This window comes from Stigmatopora argus, chromosome 4 (assembly GCF_051989625.1).
Source record: "Stigmatopora argus isolate UIUO_Sarg chromosome 4, RoL_Sarg_1.0, whole genome shotgun sequence".
Classification (NCBI taxonomy): Eukaryota; Metazoa; Chordata; class Actinopteri; order Syngnathiformes; family Syngnathidae; genus Stigmatopora; species Stigmatopora argus.
This window is the reverse complement of record NC_135390.1, coordinates 12,660,530-12,683,054: the sequence shown is the minus strand read 5'-3', so window position 1 is coordinate 12,683,054 and position 22,525 is coordinate 12,660,530. Positions and strand designations below refer to the sequence as shown.

The 22,525-nt window shown below is 40.8% G+C and overlaps 1 protein-coding gene across 2 annotated transcripts; it reads left to right on the top strand.

Moving 5' to 3' along the window:
• Positions 1–501: 501 nt before the first annotated feature.
• Positions 502–22,167, top strand: kmt2bb (lysine (K)-specific methyltransferase 2Bb). 2 transcript variants are annotated; one of them, XM_077597723.1, is made up of 36 exons: positions 502–872; positions 2,381–2,459; positions 2,574–6,032; positions 6,368–6,549; positions 7,366–7,485; positions 7,728–7,914; positions 8,099–8,336; positions 8,423–8,490; positions 8,591–8,842; positions 8,966–9,072; positions 9,222–9,338; positions 9,658–9,771; positions 9,863–10,009; positions 10,096–10,188; positions 10,278–10,395; positions 10,511–10,624; positions 10,776–10,960; positions 11,059–11,160; positions 11,297–11,407; positions 11,689–11,765; positions 11,892–12,115; positions 12,291–12,394; positions 12,480–12,617; positions 12,748–12,906; positions 12,994–13,111; positions 13,198–13,276; positions 13,353–13,513; positions 13,621–13,782; positions 14,286–17,277; positions 17,747–17,847; positions 18,013–18,153; positions 18,235–18,487; positions 18,648–18,755; positions 18,826–18,909; positions 19,368–19,497; positions 19,762–22,167. In XM_077597723.1, the coding sequence occupies exons 1-36, from the start codon at positions 567–569 to the stop codon at positions 20,035–20,037; spliced, it is 11,406 nt and encodes a 3,801-aa protein (XP_077453849.1). In that variant the 5' UTR covers positions 502–566; the 3' UTR covers positions 20,038–22,167. The 2 variants fall into 2 exon arrangements, with proteins under 2 accessions (XP_077453849.1, XP_077453847.1); XM_077597721.1 differs by having other exon boundaries at positions 502–896.
• The last annotated feature ends 358 nt before the right edge of the window (positions 22,168–22,525 follow it).

The window sequence follows — 22,525 nt, the reverse complement described above, 5'->3', positions numbered from 1 at the left end:
GGAGCCTATCTGAGCTGACTTCGGGCCAGAGGCGGGGGACACCCTGAATTGGTGGTCAGCCAATCGCAGGGCACAAAGAGACAAACAACCATTATGCTCACACTCATACTTAAGGACAATTTAGAGTGTCCAATCAGCTTACCATGCATGACTTTGGAATGTGGGAGAAAACCCACGCAGGCCCAGGGAGAACATTCAAACTCCACATGGGTGGACCGACCTGGATTTGAACCCAGGACCCCCACTGTGAGGACGACACGCTAACCACACTGTCAAAGGAAAACAAAAGAACAGTTTTTATTTAAAAAAAAAAGCAATAAAACAGACACACCATCTATCAGCTCTATCGATTGGTACTGACACAAAACGGCCGACAAACGATAACGGTGGTCCCCGTTGGCTCCCGGGGCGCTTTAAACACATTCCATGGGCTATCAATGAGCCTATCTCGAAAACTCCATTTCCCATGAAGCATTGCGCACACGCCCGCCCATCTCGCGCCTTCCCGCTTGCCTCTCTTGTCGCTGCTCAAGCCTGCTAGCCGTAGGTGTGTTGTTGTCGAAGCAATGATGGCGGCAGCGGGATGCGGATCAGCAACCGCGGCTGCCGGAGGAGGCCAAGGTGGAACCGCTACAGCCAGAGGTCGTTTTCCCGGTCGGCCTTGGTCATCTCGTAGTCGTTTGCGCTCCGAGAAGCGCTGGCAACTCGGGCGCTCAGGCTTAGAAGCTGATGATGTGACTTACGGAGGGCCAAGGCCCGCAAACCTGGTTGTATCGTTAAACGAAGACCAGTCTCACTTGCGCTTACTTGGAATAGAGGCGAGCCACAAGACCCTTGGCCAGGCTGGGTACAGCTCTAGTGGGAGTGAAGAGGTGAGGTCCCAAACCGACTCAGGAGTTAGTATCCTTATTTTATTTTATTTTTCACCACATCCTAAAACACCGCTAAAACGTGCCCAAATGAATGTTGTCCACAACTGTCTATTGGTGCCATGGAGAAATGTCAACATCCCTTGGCTAGGCTAACGCGTTAACATATATGCGCTAACATGAAATGCTAACCAACGTTAGCGGAGCTTTTCGTGACATTTAGTGAGTCGCAGCGTAAAATACAGTCGGAACGGAGGAAGTACAGTAACATCAACACTAGTGTTGCTAATAACGCAGCACGGTTTGTAAATGTCACCGCGCCACACTTTCCTCCTGAATATTTAATGGAAGCGATCGAGTGAGTACGTCAATTTGTAAACAGCAAAGGCAATTAGTCCTCCAGTGGCCCTCTCCTTATCGGGCCAAAGTAGCTGCTGGCAGCTAATAGTAGCGAACACAAAGAAGGGGGAAGCTAGCCCTAGTACCCGCACTGTAACTAGCCATGCTGCTAACTGTTGTCTTTTCTGCGTTCGGACCACACGCTTTTTCTTAAAATAAAACGGAAATAGAAAGAAACTCACAAATTACATCATGTAACGTGTAACCCGTGTTCTTACGTCGTAAAACCCTGTTATGGCCTCACTAATTGTGAGAGATCAATTCAATGGTAAATGCGTTGCATGTTAGCAACTACTGACAAGCAGGAACTTTTTTTTATTTTTTGGTGTTGAGATTTGTTGTCAGATCATGAATCAAGTTCCAAGGCGCGATGAGTAATAACGTTGTTTTTTTTGCACACTTATCTTTCAACAAGTGGAAACTTGGAGGGAACCGTGATTGAAAACACGTTTAGCAGTGTTTGTATTTGGACTTCATACTGAATTGTCATTAGTTTTTTTGATATATCGTTCAAATGACACGCTTATTTACACTACGTTTCTTATTAGTTAATTGGAAATACGCCTGATTTTATGCTTCAACTATTTTATCCATGCTGAAAATGCTATTTAATCTCTGTCTAGTACCATTTCCTGCTATCTGTAATACAATATTATAGTTTGTTATGCATATTGTTAATTATCGGTCAGTTAACGCTTTAGGCTTACTATGTCACATCTAAGTATTCTTTCTATTTGTGCTTTTAGGGTAGTGCCGTAGATATAGCCAATATTGTGGGAAAACTCCAGGTTTAGCAAAAAAAAGTTGGTTACATTTACATCTAAAAATATTGCTGCAAAATGCAGTTGCTCTACGTGTGTACATCATAATAATAATATATGTAGTAATTAATATAGAGCAGAACTCGAACTGATTTTTTTGCGTCATTATACTAAGATAAGGCTACAACAATATTGAATCACTTAAGAGATATTGTGAATACCATGACATCCTTTGTCATTTTAATTTTGTGTGTGCGTGCGCGCTGCAGTGATTTTGCTTAGAGAGTTTATTGCCACTGGAATCATGTTAACATTGATGCATGTGTTAATTGTTATTATTATGTTTTTAAGGGTGATGACTTCCAAGGTTTTGAAGCTCTTAGGAAAAGGTCTAAAGGAGTACAAGGGTCTCGGAAAAACCCTTCAAAAGGTAGAAAACACTCATATGAACCAATTAAAATGCAAGCTCAACGTCATATCCACATATATTTCTGAAATGTTTGTGATCACCTTGCTGATTTACAATACATTTTACTTTTTGTAGGCAATGTCAACACAAAGTCTAAACGACGAAAGGAGAAGGCAGTGCCTGTTACACCAGTTGAAAATGTAGCTGTTTGTTCTCCTGATCCTGTTAAAGAGGAACCTTTGGTGGTGGAGAATCCCGCTGTATCTTCCAAATCAGAACCTGGCAAGGGTTCGAGGAAGCGTTCTAAAGTCAAGAACATTGTGGATCCGGAGCTGACCAAAGAGGTAGCGTTGCCACCTGCACCGAGGATTACAATAAAGTTGGTGGCGAAAAAGAAAATTAAAAGAGTAAAGGATCCTCGTGAGAAGTCTATCAAGAAGATGAAGCTAAAAGGAATTGTGGCAAAACCCCAAGAAGAAAACATTCAAGCTGAAAACATTGCTACTGCCCATGTTAAATTAAAACCGAAACCACCTGAGGAGGTTGGAGACGATAAAGAAGCAGTTTCTTTACCTGAACGGAGACGTGGACGATCAGCTTCAAAAGAGACAGTATCATCTGGCAATTCTGTTTCTAAAGTTATGGCTGCTGACCAGAAATTGCAAGGGGAGAAATCAACTGCTAAAGCTGAAACATTAAAAGAGACTGTTGAAGTAAAAACAAAAACACAGTCAAAACGTAATCAAGCCGTTCGGCGAAGCAACAGAGTCACCAACATACTTTCGCAACCTGTCATGGATATTGCTGCTGAAACAGTAAATCCAGTGAAAAGTGATAACATTGTTATAAAGCCAAAAGTGTCCAGAAAGGCTAAGAAAAATGTTTCCATGAAGAGGGGCAGGCAAAGACAAAGTAAAAGGTTAAACAAGGATGCTCCAGTCCAAAATAACCACAGTCCCCCCTTCACTGAGTCTGAGCCGTTAACCGTACAACCCAGCCATAGGTTGCCTTTAAGCGAAGAGGGGAGGGTCCCAAGTTTGAAGTTTACAAAAATGAGGAACCCCAAATATGATGCCCAGTCCAGAGGGAAATCGGCTCGAAAAAAGAAGCGAAAAAAATTTATCTGGACTTTATCATTAGTTAAGATAGGGTGTCAGAACCAGCCTGCTGAAAATGCTGTCAAGCTACCTGAGAGTGTTAAAGAGATTTCTGAAGTGGACCTGTCCACTGTAAATGACACTGTCGTTGACAAGAGCTTGATGGAGATAGAGCAGCCGTTAAAATCGGACAATACGGCTCCACAGGAGAATATCATTAAAGGCATTGAAGAGAAAGACTGCCAATACAAGGCAGATGGAACATTTGAGAACATTTCTACTTTACAAGTGGAAGTTAGGTGCGATGGAAAAGAAAGTTCTCCTCAAGAAGTTGCTCAGCTGGATTGTGGGAAAGTTGTCCCACCTTTCCAAATAAAAAAGCTCTCCTCTCCTGGCAAACATAAGAAATCCAAGACATCCTTTTTGGTTCACCAAGTTAGCCCAGTGCCTGAAAAGAAAGACGATGCTACGAAGGAAGTAGTCAAAGTTCCGGAGGACAAAGATAAAGCCCCGTCTCCAGAGTCGGATCCCCTGCCAACCAGGACATTGCGAAAAAGAACATTAAGTCTTGATTCGCCTCAAAAATTGCCTGTAGCTCGCAAATCTGTGGCAACGCCGCGGAAGCGACGGTTGAGAACACGCCCCCAAAATGAAAATTTACCAGAGGTGGTTGTGGAAGCACCTGATCAGGTTTCATCAGAAGAATCCAAGTCACAAATGCCCTGTGAAAACTCCTCACAGGAAACAAATATAAATTCTTTGCCGGAATCTAGCATCATCTCTGAACCACTCCCGGTGGATTCTGAACAGATAACTGATGCTCCTCAAGTTGTGCCTGTTGAAACATCGCCACAGAAAGAGGAGGAGGACAAACCCCAAGTTAATAAGGCCAAACCATTGCGCGTGCCTTCTAAACCCAAGAGACGTAACAATAATTCATTTGGGAAAAAGAGGTCAGCTAAAAAGAGGAAGGCTGTTGTAGCTAAAGAAAGTGCTGTGATTACTGACTTGGTCAATGTTCAATCTGAAAGCACACAATTTCAGCAAAAGGAAGACCATTCTTTAATAATAGAATCAAGCCAGCCCAAGGAAAAAGAAAGTTTGGAGCCTGTGGAAAATCAGGTCACTGTGTCCACAGAGGTAGAGCCGAAACACCCACCAGTAAAAGAGGAAACAGACATTCAATTGATAGATTGTCAGCCACCTTTGGCTTTGGAAACTCAACCAAGTGATCCAAACACCTGCTTGCAAAAGAAACCGCACAAAAAAGGGAAAAAGAGGCGTAAAAATCTAATTGGGCAGCGTCAAAAGCACAGATACCGGAACACAGATGGGAAGTTTGCTCCTTTCGACTCGTCAGAAGAAATGACAACAATTGAAGAGAACATTTCTATCACATCAGAAGATAACACGCCAGCCTCTGGTCGTAAACTTGTTGGCGTGCAGAAAAAATACAAAAAGAGACCTGCAATTCAGTTGGACGCTAAAGGGCCACAACCAGAGTCGATCCTTTCCACGCTGATAGAAATTGGAATTAACAAAGATGGCAGCGATTTGAAAGAGGAAGAAACTGACTCGTTTGGGGATGGCCCACAAGCAGATGCTGTTGACGTGCCGTCTGGTAAAACAAAGTTTGTCAAAAATATCAAACACTTCATAATGCCTGTTGTAAGTGCTAGATCCTCTCGAGTCATCAAGACCCCCCAAAGATTTATGGATGATGTTGGAATGTCCATGTTGCCCCGTAGGAACTCCCCCAAGAAAGGTTTGCAACTGGGCTTGCAAATACGCACGGGTAAGAGGCGAGACGAAGGGACGGGACAAGCCCTTTCTCCCAGCCTACCTGTTGATGAGGAGGAAATAGCCCAACTCGATCTTGACTTGTTTTCTTCGGACGATCTGGATGATACAGACGACATAACCGAGGGTCTCTTTTCCGAGGCAAAAAGTGTCAAAATGGAACAGAAGAGCTCTCTTTTAAAGGACTCCACTTTGAAGTGGGATCTGCCAGCAGAGTTGACGGAGGAAATTTTCACAATGGACAAGACTCCAGAGAACCAATGTGAGGATCTCTTTTTGCCTCCTCCAGTTGATAAACCCAGAGAAGTCTTTTCTTCTGGTCTTTTGGATCATCAGAAAAAGACTTCCCCAATAAAGTTTAATAAACAAGCAGCCCACTTTAAGATTTATCAACGGCTGAACAGGTTGCATAAAGGACTTCCCCAGAGCAAAAGTGTAACAGATATGGAAAGTAGCAAATCTCTCCAGTCGCCTGTTGATTTAGCCGAGGGACTTGATGATGAGGCAATGAGCATTAGTCTGAGACAGCGTGACACAGACATTGTGAAGGAAAAATCCAAGCTCAAGATCGAAGACCTAGGCACACCAGGAGTTGTGAGAAAAGTTTGTATAAAAGCTACCAAGTCTAGGTTGCTCGCTGATCGGGACAGTGAAAAACCGGAACCAGCCGCAAAGGATTCTGTCGAGGCTCCTTCAGGTACAAGCACCATTATTTTGTACATGTGCTGTGATTGTGATGTGACTTCTTAAAATAGACTTTTGAATTAACTCACTATCAAACATCATGTCACAAGACATCCCATTCTTTCAAGCACCACAGAATATTGTGTTCTATGGCTAAAAGATTACACAATTACTATTTAGAAAATAAATATTAGATTTCCCTCTGTAATCATAAAAAACGAGTGTTTCCATTTAGATTTTTTTTTAGTCTTTAGTTGTGAGCAGTTGAAAATCATAAACAAAAGTGTTCATGTCTTTTGATAATGAATGAGTTAATGATAAAATAACAGCAATATTTTTCTTTCATAGCCGAGCTGGATGCAATGAAGGAGCCAGTCACATCTAAAGATGACCATCCTGTGTCTGTGGGAAAAGGACCTTCCCAGAGAGCACGTCTTACTGGAGCAAATAAAAGAATGTTTAACCTGCTGAGAAAAGCCAAAGTTCAACTGATGAAGATTGACCAGCAGAAACAGATGAAGTCTTCAGGGGTAAAATCAGGCTATTAACTCGGGCTCTGTGTTGCAGTTTCAAGTTTATTGTTATATGATCCAAAGAAATATTGCAATACGCATTGCAAACTTTTTGTTAATGTTTGGTGAATGTGTTCACTTGAAAATGTGGACAGATGAATGGAAAGCAGAAAATAATACAAAACTCATTCTGTTATTAGTATTTAGGAATGCCTGTAAAGCAGATGTTCTGATTAAGCGTTGTAGCAAATGTAAACACCAGATTGGAATAATCACATCCCAAGTAAATAGTTCACCTGAGTGCTTCAATCGGAAGGATTTAAATCAGACTGAGGCAAAATTCTGGCTACAAATTAAGAATAATAATGATTTCTTAAATCTTGCATGTCGGTTTGGCCATTATAAATCACCTGTTGTTTTTATTGGTGTTCAATTTTACATCAAGTACCCTTTAAAAAAACAGTGTACCATTTGAATGGAAGTCTTCCTTGCCAAATCACTGGACACAATCCAATAATGTGACTCAGTGGCAAGAGAAACTGAATATGGATGAAATTATTCAATGATTTTATGTCAAGACATGGATCTATATCCCTCACCTGTAAATGATTCAGGTTGGACAAGTCTGAGATGGGTCAAAATCTAAATATGCAAGATTCTCCCCAAAAAATATTTGCCTTGGGAAATAAGCAGAAAGTTCAACTTTTTTGTTTGTTTGCAGGACATCTTTACAATGTCATTTTTGGGAAATTTGAGAAAAGTAATGGCGGCATATTTGCCCGTACTGTCTGCCCATGCTTACAAAGATCCCTTTCATGTCTTTCATGTCTGAAGCTGTTATCTGGGCCTACTGGCGTCCGATCGAGAAACTTGACCTCTCAGAGACAAAGGAGGAAGCAGAGGATACACCCTGAAACCGATGTTTCAATCAAGACCGAGCCACCTCAAGGACAAGTAAGTGGACTAATCAATAAAGCTTCCAAGAAAATCGACCTAATAAAATATCTTACATCTTCCTACTTCATCTCTTTAGTTATAAGATTCGGAAGCATTTTCAGCATGCTTTTGTTTAACGAAAACACAATGGAGTGCGGTCATTTTTATGAATAATGATTCACATTTCAGGCAAAAAAAGCCCCTGTCTCACCTCTTTAGACTTTCAGTAAAGTGTTGTTTTATTTTTTCCTCACCTCTAGCCACAACTCATCTCGCCGCTGTGCCAAGAATTCCGTCAGGCCGGAGGTCCACGCATTAAGCACGTGTGCCGCGCTGCTTCCGTGGTGCTTGGACAGCCTCGGGCCTTGGTACCAGATGACATTCCCAGGCTCAGCGCTCTGCCTCTGCACGAAAGAACAGGCATCTCTCCATCTGCTGTAATCAAGGGTAGGCGAAAGTGGACAAAAGAGGGCCCTGCTGCTTTCCTATGATCGATCACAGCAGTGTGATCAAACACGTGGCGTCTTAAAAGCGTTGTTTTAAAAAAAATCACATCAAACGCTGACGTCAACATTGCTCGAAAGTGCCTGTCGCCTCATGGAAATTTACAATCAATTTAATTTATTTGCAGATGTTGCGGATGGCTCTCTATCAGAATCAGACGGTCCTGATTTCTCCGATTCCAAAGTCACCAAGGTCAAGAGGACCTCCGGCTTTGTGAAACGAAAAGGACTCGGGCCTTTCGGCTATCGTTCTCGGAGATGTGGTGTATGTAAGGGTTGCAACCATGAAGAGGATTGTGGAAGCTGCATAAACTGCCTGGACAAACCCAAGTTTGGTGGTCCCAACACCAAACGACAGTGTTGTGTGTAAGTTGTTAAATATTTAAACCTCTGTTTCATTGAGCATGATAATGCATTGCAATTAATGAGTGATGTACTTTTGCCCCAACAAGCTACAAGAGATGCGATCAAATTGAAGAAAGGAAAGCTCGCAGATTAAGCGGAAGAACTGCACCCAAAGGTTATATCTTACTCCTTACCTTGAAGTACATGTCCTCTGATTTGTAGTAGCTTCCCCAAAAAACAAATTCAATCATTTTTTTTCTTGCTCTCTTTTTCAGGCCCCAAACGAGGACGATCCTCTTTTAGTGGAGGACATTCAAGTAATGATGAAGGCCTAGAGGGAGTGGCAGATTCGCCCTCTGGCCTCCAAGCTGACAGTAACAGTCCGTCTCTGAGAAAGCAGCCAAAGCGTGTTGTAAAACCGCGTGTGTACTTTGACCTGGTGGACTATGAGTCAGATTTGGATGAGAAGAACCTCAACTCAGCCTCACCAGCCAGAAGGAGAGGAAATGGGTCTCGTTTGTGTCCAGGTGAAGTAAAACTCAGATCAGTCCTTATTTTTGTTTTATGTTGCACAAATAATTATAATATAGAGTATGAACATCTCCCTTGCTAAATTGTTCACCTTTATTTGTAATTATTTTCCTTCAAAGACTTTGTTTCATTGGATGGATTCCTTGGGGATTTATCGGATGATGAGATCCGGCATCGGAAATCTAGCTCACATCGTGTGCCATCTGTTAGGCGCAAACCTGAGAAGGTTGGAAAATGAGATTTCTTTCAAATTAGACACGGTCAAGTGGGCTGTGTCCTTGTTGGCTGCATAATGTTGAACTCATTTTAACTCAATGTAATGCGCACTTCCAGCTTTATGTCCCCATTAATGTTCAAGTTGTGTTTGTCTTTCAGGGTTCAGCGTTGTTTGAGGAAACGCCTCCAAGTGTCCTGGCTGCCATCGCTAATGGATTTGAGCAGAGGGAGGTGGAGTCTTCCAAGCCCACTCATAAAATACGGGTTGACTTCAAGGTATTTTTCTTTTCTTTGAAGACCACACGGACATATCACACATTCAAACACATCCCACCTAATGTTTTTCATTCTAAAAATGCATTGGAAAATGTCTTTACATTTTGTATTCATTTTAATGGGTTAATAAAAAAGTTTCTTATCTTTTTGCAATCATACAAACATTTGCATAATTTTTGAAGAGTTTTGGGGTTAGCAGTAAAGGTCGTGGAATGAATTAATTTTGTAAGCAGAGGTTCCGCTGTACTATTTTACTAATGGATACTTCATAATGGCAAACATGCTGTCTTACAAATTCATTGTATTTTAAATGTTTTAGGAGGACTGTACCTTGGAGAACGTTTGGAACATGGGTGGTTTAAGTATCCTGACCTCTTCACCCAACATGCCACCTCACGTGTGCCTTCTCTGTGCCAGTAAAGGGCAGCATGAAGTAATTATAGTTTGAAATGTTCTTATATGTTTAAGACATACGAGTAACAGTTACATTTATTATGTATTTTAAACACTTTTCTTTTTTTTAGATGTTGCATTGCCAAGTGTGCTGTGAGCCCTTCCATTGGTTTTGTCTTGAAGAGGCAGAGCGCCCCTCAGTGGAAAACAAGGAAAACTGGTGCTGTCGTCACTGCAAGTTTTGCCATGTGTGCGGCAGGAAAAACAAGCAATCAAAGGTATGCCCAAACAATCCCGTTGCATTCTTGTGTTTTTATTAGAATAATTGAATTTCACTTATGTAGTTTTAAAACATCTTCCTCAGCCTTTGTTGGAGTGTGAAAGATGTCAGAACTCTTATCATGCTTCCTGTCTTGGACCAAATTATCCAAAGCAAAACAAAAAGAGGAAAGCTTGGGTGGGTTCCCCTCACCTAAAAAACATACAGTCATGGAGATTCCCTTGAAGCAATAGGATTGTCTAAAACACCAATTTGTCTCTCTGTAGGTTTGTATGACATGCATTAGGTGTAAGAGTTGTGGCGTTACGCCTGGGAAGAGCTGGGACATTGACTGGAATCACGATAAAGGACTCTGTCCAGACTGTTCAAATTTGTTCGAACAGGGTAAGTAGAATATACCTTTTTTAGGTCGTTTGCTTCAACCATGTGGACATTTTTACTCGTAATTTGTGAAGATTTTTTTGGGTCATTTAATACTTGTATCTGTTTGTCTCATCAGGTAACTATTGCCCAATCTGTTTCAAGTGCTATGAGGACAATGACTATGACAGTCAGATGATGCAATGTGGTACTTGTAACCACTGGGTACATGCCAAGTGTGAGGATCTCACAGGTAATATTCAACTTAGTCGGTATAAAAAGAGTTTATTTTACTGAATAATGTTGGAGGATATGTTTCTAATTTAGCAGCAAGCAAATATTAGTTGTGATGAGCTTGTTTGGAGCTTCGTTTTTGCTAACCTCTTCTTTTTACCACACTTTAGATGAACTATATGAGATCCTGTCCAGCCTCCCAGAGAGTGTGGTATATTCATGCCGGCCATGCAGTGTGACACAACCCAGTGCCTGGAGAGAACTGCTCTACATCGAGCTGCGATCTGGAGTAGAGAAAGTTCTAGCCTGCTTACTGTCTTCCACCCTCACCCAGCACCTTGTTACCTGCTCTCAGGTAAGAAAGGCGGCTCATTTCTTAATGTTAAACTTTTGTATTGTTTTAAATGAAATCCATGAAATTCAGTGTGCACATTCTCTACTGTTCATCGCCAGTGTGAAAAGATGGCGGGACCTGATAGTGGAATTGAAGGACGACCTGCCTGTGACCTCCGAGCTGTGGGCAAAAAGTTTGACAAAGGCGTTTATACAACATTGGTCAGACCAACACATTCTCATTTAAATATGATACATTTTGAATTTATTAACAAAACCAAGTTAAACATGAGTTTATTGTGACAATGAAATGAACTTAATTAGGCAGTGTACTAAAAATAAACACTTTTTTTTACAGAAAATGTTCCATGAAGATGTAGTACAGGTAATTAGAAAGAGGCTTGAACAAGAACAACACCTCCCAGAAGAACAAAGACCCACAGCCCTGGCACGCTCGTACTATTTAAAAGTATGACAATTTTCTTTGACCCCATCTAATGCTTCTTGATAAATTTATTTTTTGTTTCTTGAATTGTATTTTGATTTAGTTCTGCTTCACTAATAAATTGATCGTAGACATTTTTGGTAGAGTGAGCCTTTTGAAGCACACTGTCACTTAAAACAAGCATATTTTTTTTATTCCTCTTTTTTTTTAACATGTATTTTTTGTATTTATTTTTACACATTTTGTCCTGTGCGATCAGAATCAAGCACCAAGTGTGTTTGAACTCTTAACTTTTTTTTTCAAAGCTACTTGAAGAGGTCTTCAATTGGTTCAACAGTCAAGACCCCAAAGTATGGAACTCGTGTACCAAAACATTGCCAATGTGAGTAATTTCTCCTTGGGTGGATTGTGTATTTGTGGTTACCCCTGGGCTCACTTGTCGGTGGTAAAAATCTTTCTTTCAAAGCAGAGATGCAGATTTATTCAATTTGGATTTATTCTAACACAGGGGGATGCTGTCACACGCTGTTCACCCTCCTACTACAGAGCATGTGTATGCTCAGTGGCAGGAGCGGGAGGAGCTACCATCTAGAACATCTTTGGAGCGTCTTCATGATGACGACAGTCAAAGTTTAGACGAAAGGAAAGATGAGGTGGCTCATCCAATGTCTGCAGAGCACGTGAGCTGGAAACATTTCAAATCAAGCAGTGCCTTTCGGCACAAGTTGAAAGGTAATCGTTTAAAGATGTTAAATGGTTTGTTCATTTAACCCACTTTTAAAATCTTTATAAATCTGGAAAATAACTCACCTTGTTGTTTTTTATTCAAATCTTATTGTTCTCAACTTTGTGTTTTGCTTTATTTGAAGATGACTCTTTTTACATTTGTACTTTCACACAAACCTAGGAAAAAGGGGAAGGTTTTCAAAAGCGGACCTGGATACAGGCTGGTCAAAGGATGATGAAAGACAGTGCTCCTTGTGCCAAAAATTTGGAGACCGTAAACCCAATGTAAGCAGCGTACTAATTGAAAAATCTATCTGCCACTGTCAACAATTTTGGAAAATTTTACAAATTATTATAATATTTTTTTTAGGATGCAGGCAGGTTGCTGTACCTGGGCCAGAATGAGTGGGCTCATGTTAACTGCAGTCTGTGGTCAGCTGAAGTTTTTCAAGAGGACAATGGTGCTTTACTACATGTCCACAGTGCTGTCACAAGGGGTCGCTTGATGGTTAGTTTTAGTATGCATTGCTGTACTCATCAAATCTGATTGTGAATGAATGCATCCTGACTCTTTGTATGGTGTTTTTATATTATTAATCAATTCTAAACTATGTTTTGTGATCCAATTTTGCTGGCAGCGGTGCGAACGATGCAACCAAACGGGTGCCACAGTTGGCTGTTGCCTGACTTCTTGTCAGAGCAACTATCACTTCATGTGTGCGCGGTCTCGGCATTGTGTATTCCAAGATGACAAGAAGGTCTACTGCCACAAGCACAAGCATCTCATCAGTGGAAAGGTATTGCTTCTGCCTCTTCCTTTCAAAACAATATGGATAGTGTTTTCATTTTAACACTTAGATTTTGTTTGTGTATGTGTTATGAAGGTGATTACCGGGCAGGATTTTGAAGTAAATCGACGGCTATATGTGGATTTTGAAGGAATCAGCCTCCGGAGAAAGTTCCTCACTGGATTGGAGCCAGAGTTAATTAATGTTATGATTGGTATGGTTTAACTGTCTGATTTTCAGAGAATGCTATTAAGAAACTGACCCATATTGTTTTAAAATGTGTTAATTTTCTCTATTCAGGTTCTTTACAAATTGATAGACTTGGTGTCCTGTCAGAACTTTCAGCAAACAAAGGAAAGCTATTTCCTGTGGGATTTCAGTAAGTTATCTTTGGCTATCTAAAGTTGGAAATAGTGAGCTAAGAGCATTACTTAATGCTTGTTTTCCTTTCTAAGGTGTTCTCGCTGGTATTGGAGTACTTTCAATCCACAGCAAAAATGCAAATACACATGCACAGTCCGTGAAGTCCAACCTTTAATACCAGAGAAACCCATTGAGGAGATGCCAGATCAAGGAGACAATCACACCATTGAGCACAACCCTTGTCCATTACCGGGTGAGTTTCTTTCTCCTTATCTATTGTTGTCATTTAGGATAGATAACATAGCAGAATGAAATGTATAAATTCATAAGTTCCATCTTTTTTTTTTCTATTTAACCCAGAATCTGAAACCCAAGAGACAGATGCATTACAATTGCAGCCCCAAACCGAGGAAACTTTTGTTCAAAGTACAAAAGCAGAACACGGAGTAAAGCCAAAGATTCCCAGCTATCCACAAACCAGGAGACCAGCTGGAGGACTTTCTCGACCTTTGCCTTCCCCAGGTAAAGACATGCTTTTCTTAAGTTAATAAGTTAAATGCTCTATACCGTCAATATTACCCATTTTTTTCCACCAACAAGCGGATCGTTAAATTACACTGCACAGGAATTATTTTTCGATCGTAACTAATTTCACCTGTAACGCCCTAAAATATCGACATGACCCTTGTGTGATGTAACTGGTAACTTCTACACCAAAGATGCGTTAGAAATGTTTGTGCCTTCTACACCCTGTCAGGACAGAAACCCAGAGCATTGTTGAAATGTTTTTTAAGCGCCACTCAAATCAACATAAAGACTACCACCCCAAAAATTGTATTTGGTTGCTATTTGAATAAAAAGTGGCACCAATGACACACATCGCATACATGTAGACTGGAATGAACAAAAGCTTCTCTATGAAAACAACTTTTGAATACGGTGGAATTGATCCTTTAGTGACTCATGAACAAGATTTGGATGCATTTTCTGGTTTAAACTACTAATTTGTTTTGTTTTCCTTCCAGGAGCAAATCCAATAAAACCTCACCACATACTAACAGTAAGTGATCTGGAGGAGACCAGAAGGGCTCGACGCCACAACCCCCACACACAGACGACAGCCCTACGCAGTAGCGTGCCTCCTCCTCCCCTAGGACCCTCGACTGGACCAATCACTCTTCGTGGGAAATCTTCTCTTCCAGTTTCCCCGCTTTTCTCCAATCCTACTTCAGATATCCTGATAAGTCCTTCACCGGTCCGGCCAATTGGGGGCAGAAGTACTTCCTCACTCCGTTGCCCTGGTAACGCAAAGACCCATTGTGCGTCATCTTTTTTCCCCCAATCTCCCTGGCAGGAGAGTACAGGAACATTTGCGTCGCCAACTTTATCTTTCTCTCCATCCATCCATAATTTACCTAGGACACGGTTGTCTTTTGATCTCAGCCAATCAGATTCTGTTGAAGTGCCTCACAATTTCTTGGCATCACCAGAACCGGAAGATGTTTCCCCTGCAAATGGCACTTCACCTCAGAGAGACATGGACGAACAGAAAGATGAAGACAAATTTCCCTTTACTTCATATCCCAAGGAACCCACCGTAACTATGGGACAGGAGATGAGGACAGAATTGGAGATTGAAGAGACAGTTCTGAATGAGGTTGTGGCTATGAATTGTGGTGGACAAATAGTGGTGGAAGGGGATGATCAGGAAGAATTTTGGGGTCGTGCCCAAGAGGTGCAGAAAAGAAAGACTCTTGTTGCAAGTCTTCCACTTTCTGCAGCATCAGGCAGGAACGACCAGGGCAACACCTCCTCAGATGATGATATGGAGCATTACTTTGACTTCTCTCGGACTGTTGTTAGCTGTGCTGGGTCAAAAGATCTTTCCAAATCTCCCACATCCACTTCTTCCCGAAACATGGCTCAATTGGATGGTATAGATGATGGAACAGAGAGTGATGCAAGCATCTCTACAAGTGATGATCCCCACAAAGTTGATGGTTCTGGCAAAAAAAATCCAACCAAGAACCTAGCTAACAGTGGTGTCACCAAATTGGAAGCATTTACCAACACCACTTCAGTTCTGAATCAGAACCCAAAAGTGCCACCCAATTTCAAGCACAAGGATTCCTCATCTCTGACGATTTCATCTGCAATCAGCAAACCCATTGACACATTTCAGAATCCTCCAGGAACCTCAAGAGATATTAGCATGGAATTAGATTTGGCACAGATGCGCGTGGTCTCTGCTCACCAAGTGGGTAACAGAAAACAGGAAAATGTTCTTCCTACTCTTGAGGGTGTCCCTAATTTACTGGCAGAGGGGCCTGACAGTCTCTGTTCCGAGGGGTTTCTAAAGAATTCTTGTCTTGGCTTCCCCCCCAGAAAACCTGTATTAGAAACGATTAATCCAAAATTCCAACAGCCTGAACCATCTAAGCCCTTAAAGTCAAAATATGACAGCAACTACCTGGTGTCATCAGCTGAGCCTTCTGTATTTGGGAACCACATAACAGATAACTTGATGGCAAATTCTTCTGACGATGTGAAGCATTCCCAAAACTCAAGTGGAAAATGTCCTCAAGGACCTTCAGACTCTCTTCAAATCTCTTCCATTTTACCGTGTCTCACACAGCCCTCTCTCACAAGCATTACACTACAGCCTGTAAATTCATCACAAGACTCAAACACTGAGCAAAGGGACACCTTGTCTAACACTATTGCTGATGGAGACCTGATTCCCACTGTGCTCAAAGTTGCACCCCAAAGTGAACCGTTGCTATCAGGGACACATGTCCAAGCAGAAACTTCTGGCAGTATCGTGTTATCCATGCCCTCCACACAGGCACAGCCTTTGGGTTCGACAGCAGTGACCATTGTCTCTTCCTCTGCTTCATTATCCTGTATTCCTGGAGTTAGTCTACCTGCTACGACATTAGTCCAAACCAACTCATCCCCAGTCATTTTAAATGGCTATAACTCTTCATCTGTCCAGAAGGAGGCTTTATCTGGTCACACCATCTCAATAAACTTTTCTACTCCAAGACCTGCTTTGGAACCTCAACAGCCAGTGATATCTCCAGTTCTACCTGGTCACGCAATTCTTACTGTGAAGGAAGTTGGAGGTCCAAATGTGGACGCTACACCTCATGTTTTGTTGGTAAACCGCCTTGGACAAATTTTTGTAAAAAACCCAGACAGTAACACATTCCAGTTGCCGAATCCTAATGCTCCGTCCTTTAACTGTGTAACTCAGATTGCTAGTCTTTTGCAAAGTAATGCACTGTCTACCACACTAGCAGCGGCAGGAAACATGTCTACTCAACCTTCTGCGACAAGCATAATATCAAACGCGTCCACAATAGCTGCTAGTTCTGAGCAGAACCCTTCTACAATTTCACAGTTGCTTACTCACAATAGCAATGGGGCTTTGTCTTCAATCAATGCCAAAAAGCCAAAAAAGAATGCAAAAAAGCCCAAAAATGAACCTGCTTCAGAAAAGAAAAAAACCAAGAAAAAGAAAGAATGCAGTTCATTAAAAAAATCCAAGTCCTCCAAGACAGTTGACCAGTCCAATCTGCCAACAAAGAGTTCAAACACATCTTCCGCAGAGAGTGCCGAAGCAATTATCAACCAAGCAATGGCAAGTAACTTCACCCCTAAGTGGAGTGGGCTTCGGACACTCAATCCTCCCTCACTGGTTTTGCCCCCTGGGCTACTCAATGAGCCTGAACCTGTAGCGCCATGCCCTAAGACAGCACCCACTCCGCTATCCCGCCCTCGGACCCATGTTCGCATGAAGAGAGTGTCTTCACTTTCTGACCGTATCGTCACGAAGAAGTCAAAAGTGGATTTCCTAGCTTCTGAGCCTATCAGTGAAGACGAGTGTAACCGACCAAGTGTACAGAGTGTCTTCAGCAGAGCTTCTGGAGTTCGCATTAAGACTCCCACTGTAAAAGGAATACTTAACTTGGATGACTTAAAGCAGGAGTATCAAAGTGATTCTGAAAACTCTGGGTAAGATTAGACTTCTTTCCAATTTGTCAACTTTAACCAACTTGTACAACATTGTTGCATATTTCCTCCAACAGTAGCATCAATTCTATTGAATACTGTGTTTCAATTCCTCCTTTTTTAAACCTTATCTTGAGTTGATGCGTTTTTCTTTCTCCTCGAATCTGGAAATAAGCACGTTGTAACTGAAACAAAAAAAGGTGTTCTTGATGGTGAGTCAATGTATAACAGACAGACAAAAATTTGAATATGCACCTGAGACAGCTCCTGTCTCTTTATTAGACCCTAATGAGGATAGATACTATAGATTGCAAAACAACCATAAGAAAATGTAGTCAATAACCAAAACAAGACTATACAATAACCCAGGTTAAGAATAAATGTTATGTAATGTACATAGGAATATTAACAAAAAAAGACCAATGCACCTTACAGTTTGTTTGACAACACAATTGCTTCTTTCGTTCTCCAGTTGTGAAAATTGGGACTTTATGTCTCGGGGTGAATGCGGCAAGCAGCAGGCTTTGGAATCAGTGGGTCACGCCACCTTCATTGACTGGAAGAAATACTCTGGTACATTTTACTTTCTTATTGTCCAATAAGGAAGTGGATTAGAGCCAAATGAGTGTTATTTTTGTCTGCTATATACCAGTAGAAGACATGTGAAACATAAACTATGATAGAAGATAATAGATCTATTTTCTGTGTGAGCATTTAAAAAAAATGTTGCAATCACAGGTGCTGGTTCGGCCTCAGAAGATGACTCCGTACTGTCTGATGATGATGAAGAGGAGTGTTTGCCAAACAAAGATCAGCCACACTTGTGTTTCCAGATAAGAAGTGATGATGGTTTCAGTGTGGAGGCTGACACGATCGAGGGTGCGTTTGACTGACTAAAATTGAAACTTAAAATTTGACTATCACCTTTCAATGTATTTATTTCTAAACTCTCCCTTATAGTGGCTTGGAAAGCGGTGATAGATGGCGTCCAGGAGGCGCGAGCAATCGCAAAGTTAAGACCTCTGGTTTTCCGGAGGCTCACTGGCGCCCGAATGCTCGGTCTAATCCATGATGCAGTGGTCTTCTTACTGGAACAACTCGAAGGAGCCCACCATTGCCAACATCATGAGTTCCGCTTCTTCAAACAGTTCAACCAGGAAGACGACCTTCCCGTCAATCCCACTGGCTGTGCCCGCTCTGAACTCTACCTTAGGTGTGTGCACAAAATGCTGATATTATGAGCTGCAAAAGTCAGGTGTATGTAGGAATCAATTGCGATCTTGGCTATCGAGACTGTTTTTGACAGAGCCATATAGTAAATGAATTTCTCTCTTTGATGGTGACAATTACTAATTCAAAACTTGTCTTATCAGGAAATCCACCTTTGACATGTTCAACTTCCTGGCATCTCAGCATAGGCAACTTCCTGACATCGGGTCGTATGATGATGAAGAAGATGATGTTCTTTTGAAGTCCACAAGGTCAGTCGTAATTTAAAACATGTTGCTGTTTGACTTGGTGTTTCCCTGACACGCTTAACTCTTGTATTAGACGAGCCACTAGTTTGGAGTTACCAATGGCCATGCGCTTCAGACATTTGGAAAGGACGTCAAAGGAAGCTGTCGGCGTGTACAGGTCAGCATTCAATTGTTTTTACCCCCAAAAAATAAATTGCGTAAGGAAGCTGTGAACTGGTTTTGAGTTCATGATATTTATATGATCAATATCATTGTTTATGTTTTTTGTAGTTATTTCTTCATCAGCATCTTGACTTGTTATTAACAATTTATTTGTACTTCACTTATTTAATAAACAAGAGACACTGTCCTTCCACAAAATCAGTTATAGAAATCTTAAAAATGGTTTAACAACCTCATAGTGAAAAAAATAGATTAATTTCACTTTCAAAACAAACACACCGCAAAGCACAAGATTGGCAGGTCACTGTAATAATATAATTATTTCCTTTTTTTTTTTTTACAATATTATTCCACCATAAAATACACAACGGTGTCAACTGGACATATTGTCCTTTTTAAATGCCTTTCCAATACATGGTTTCTGTGTGAGCGCTCTAACGCTACTTAACGTAGGTCTGCAATCCATGGGCGTGGACTCTTCTGCAAGAGGAACATCGACGCTGGCGAGATGGTCATCGAGTATGCTGGCATTGTTATTCGTTCAGTGCTCACTGACAAAAGGGAGAAGTACTATGATGGCAAGGTGGGTCTCATTTTCAGAACAGCATGACTCAATGCTCCATTATAATTTGTTCACCATGGTTTCCATGTAAGGTGGGCCTTATTGTTGTTGTTAAGTTTGCAACCTTCTCCACTTGGTCTTACTTATTTTACATTTCATGTAGTAATATTCATGGCGTACTACACTGGAGGCAGATTTTATGTATACTGTAAAGAATGCAATATTGTAGGAAACACTGTTGTGATAAAGAATGTACCAAGTGAATTTGTTGTTTTCTTTTGTCAGGGCATCGGTTGCTACATGTTCCGCATTGACGATTTCGATGTGGTGGATGCGACCATGCACGGAAATGCAGCTCGATTCATCAACCACTCGTGTGAGCCCAACTGCTATTCCCGAGTGATCAACGTAGAGGGCCGTAAGCACATCGTGATCTTTGCCTTGCGAAAGATCTACAGGGGAGAAGAGCTCACCTATGACTACAAATTTCCCATCGAGGATGCCAGCAACAAGCTCAACTGTAACTGCGGCGCGCGGCGCTGTCGACGTTTCCTCAACTGAGAGATCTGTCGTCATTTTAGACGGAGATATTCTTGTTTACTAGAAAGCCTTAATTGAAGGTGGCACTGGCCCGTGTTCCGACACGTCGAAGCACGCAACGTAGAGCGGGACTTAGCCACTATTAAGACAAGACATCGTCCTATGCGGCTGGATCGAGAGGCAGGCAGAAGAAGTTATTGTCATACACTGATGCGTATTTGTGTGAATGGTACCCAAGGCTGCCTGTTGGGTCCTCTCACGTTTTGATTATTCACAAAATAGCCGGGCTTCCCGATCTCCGTGGACCCCATCCACATTTCCTGGTTACGCACGGCAAGCCTTATCTGTCAAAATGAGTGTTGAAAAGGTACACCTTGGTTTTGAGAGATTCTTAAAGTTTTAGTCTTTCTAGAGGAGAGTTGTTGTCTTTTTATAGTACATTTGTAATCATCTTTGCTCCACCCTGTAGTGAAGGGTACATCATTGCCCGTGTGTTGTAGTGAGGCCAGTTCTTCAGCCATATATTCACCCAAACCTTATTTTATGTTCCACACTTCTCTTTTTTGGGGACGTATTTTATTGCTGTTTTTTCCTTCCGGACAACACCCTTGGTGCTGAGCATTGTGGGGTATTCTAAAGACTGAGATTCCCCGCAAATGAGGAATGGTTTAGCTGGGTGTCCGACCCCCCCCCCCCCCCTTTTTTTTTTAATGAATGCACTCTGTCAGTACTTATTGAATAACTCATCATGTTTCCTGTCCTTTTGAAGAGTTAAGCGTTTCAAAGAAATGTCGACTCCTTGATGTACAGCACATGTAGCAAACACTACCCAAACAAAAAGTGAAGAGTGATAGATACCAGTTTTTAAAGTTATTTATTGTGCTCAGTTCATTTGCGATTCCAACAAGATTGCCCCACACTTGCACATAAATGTCCTTACAAATTCCCATTTTGCGAAATCTGTGCTACTGTGTTAATCAGGGAGAGCGCCAGTGTAAATTGCATCTTGATTGTGTGCGCGTTCACTTCCTGCAACAGAATTGTCGTGAACCTAGGCGTTGACGTCAGAAACGGACAATTCACTCAGCAGCACCTAATTTAAGATTTATAAAAAAAAGTTGTTCTTTGTGATGTTCAGTGCTGTCTTTAATTCGCTAAATTGAATTCACACTTTGAAATTAGTATTGATATTTATTCACATTTTGAGTTGGACTTTTAATGGTGAAAGGTTGTTTTGTATAAATGGTGGTGGGTCTACAGCTCCTCTTTTAATGCCTGTTTTGTTTACAAATGTCCTTTGTTTCACTAATTTACTTGAAATTTCTGTTGAGGCAATCGAGTTATACGTTTATGGCCTTTTAAAAAAATATTTGTACAAGGTATTTTTTTTATAGAATATTATGTTAATTTTATTTCATTTTCTTTGTTGTGGCAAATAACTGGCTGTCTTTGAGCATGCCACAGAAGTAAATCAAGCACTGTTTAATTCAAACCACCACCCTTCCAAATTCTATTTTCTTCCTCACATTTTGAGCAGAATTTACGTGTTTATATTGTTTGTGTCCATTTTGCATGTCCAATCACTGGGATGGAGCCCAGATTGTTTAGTGTCAATAAGATACCAAAAAAAGAAAAAAAAAAAAAAGGAACAGATTCACTCCAAGTCATTGCAAGGATTCTACCTCAGCTGTCATGACAGATGTTTGGGAATACTGATGCAAAAACAGAGGTTAACTCGGTTTTAATGTCTACAGAGCTGGTGTGTGCTTATTTACACACGACTCTCGTTTTAGGTGTGTGTGTGTGTGTCTGCAAAGAAGGATGCAAAATTATAATTGATTCTGTCTTAAAAATAAATAAATAGAACCATATTGCCCAGAATCGGTTCAGAAAGCTATGTTATATACAAACACAAATATTATAAATATATATATATATATAAATGGATATATTGTAGGGTTATTTTAAAGTAAGTGCAAAAGACAAAAATGAGGACAATTGTGATCTTTAACTTTGTCTTTGTTACCATGTACAAATAAACCCTAAGTTTGTAAACATTTGTATACGTATTTCTAAACCTGTTTAATTTTTCTATGCACTTTTTTATTTATATTATTTGTTTAAATAAAGATGTTAAGATGTTTCAACTGATGTTGTATTTATGTGTCTTCATCAAAGTATGGTATTTTTAATTTATGTTTACCACTATTGTTTTGGTACATTTGACAGTTAGTGATAGTTTCAAGATGCTATAAAAGTGAATGATTACTGTTACTTTGATGAAAAATAGTAGCCATAGTATTGTAACTTTCAATGACTTTTTTCCAAGTAATTTTGGGTAAATGATACATTTTACAATAACCTCTTTTAATCAGTCACAATTTTTAGTTTAAGGCCTGGTAATGTTAAATGTTAGTAACAATATTAAACTACACAGAAAAAAAACGTTTTTTTTTCTAAATAATGTATTTTCTGGAGTTGTTTTTTTAATTAATTAATTTTTCCACTG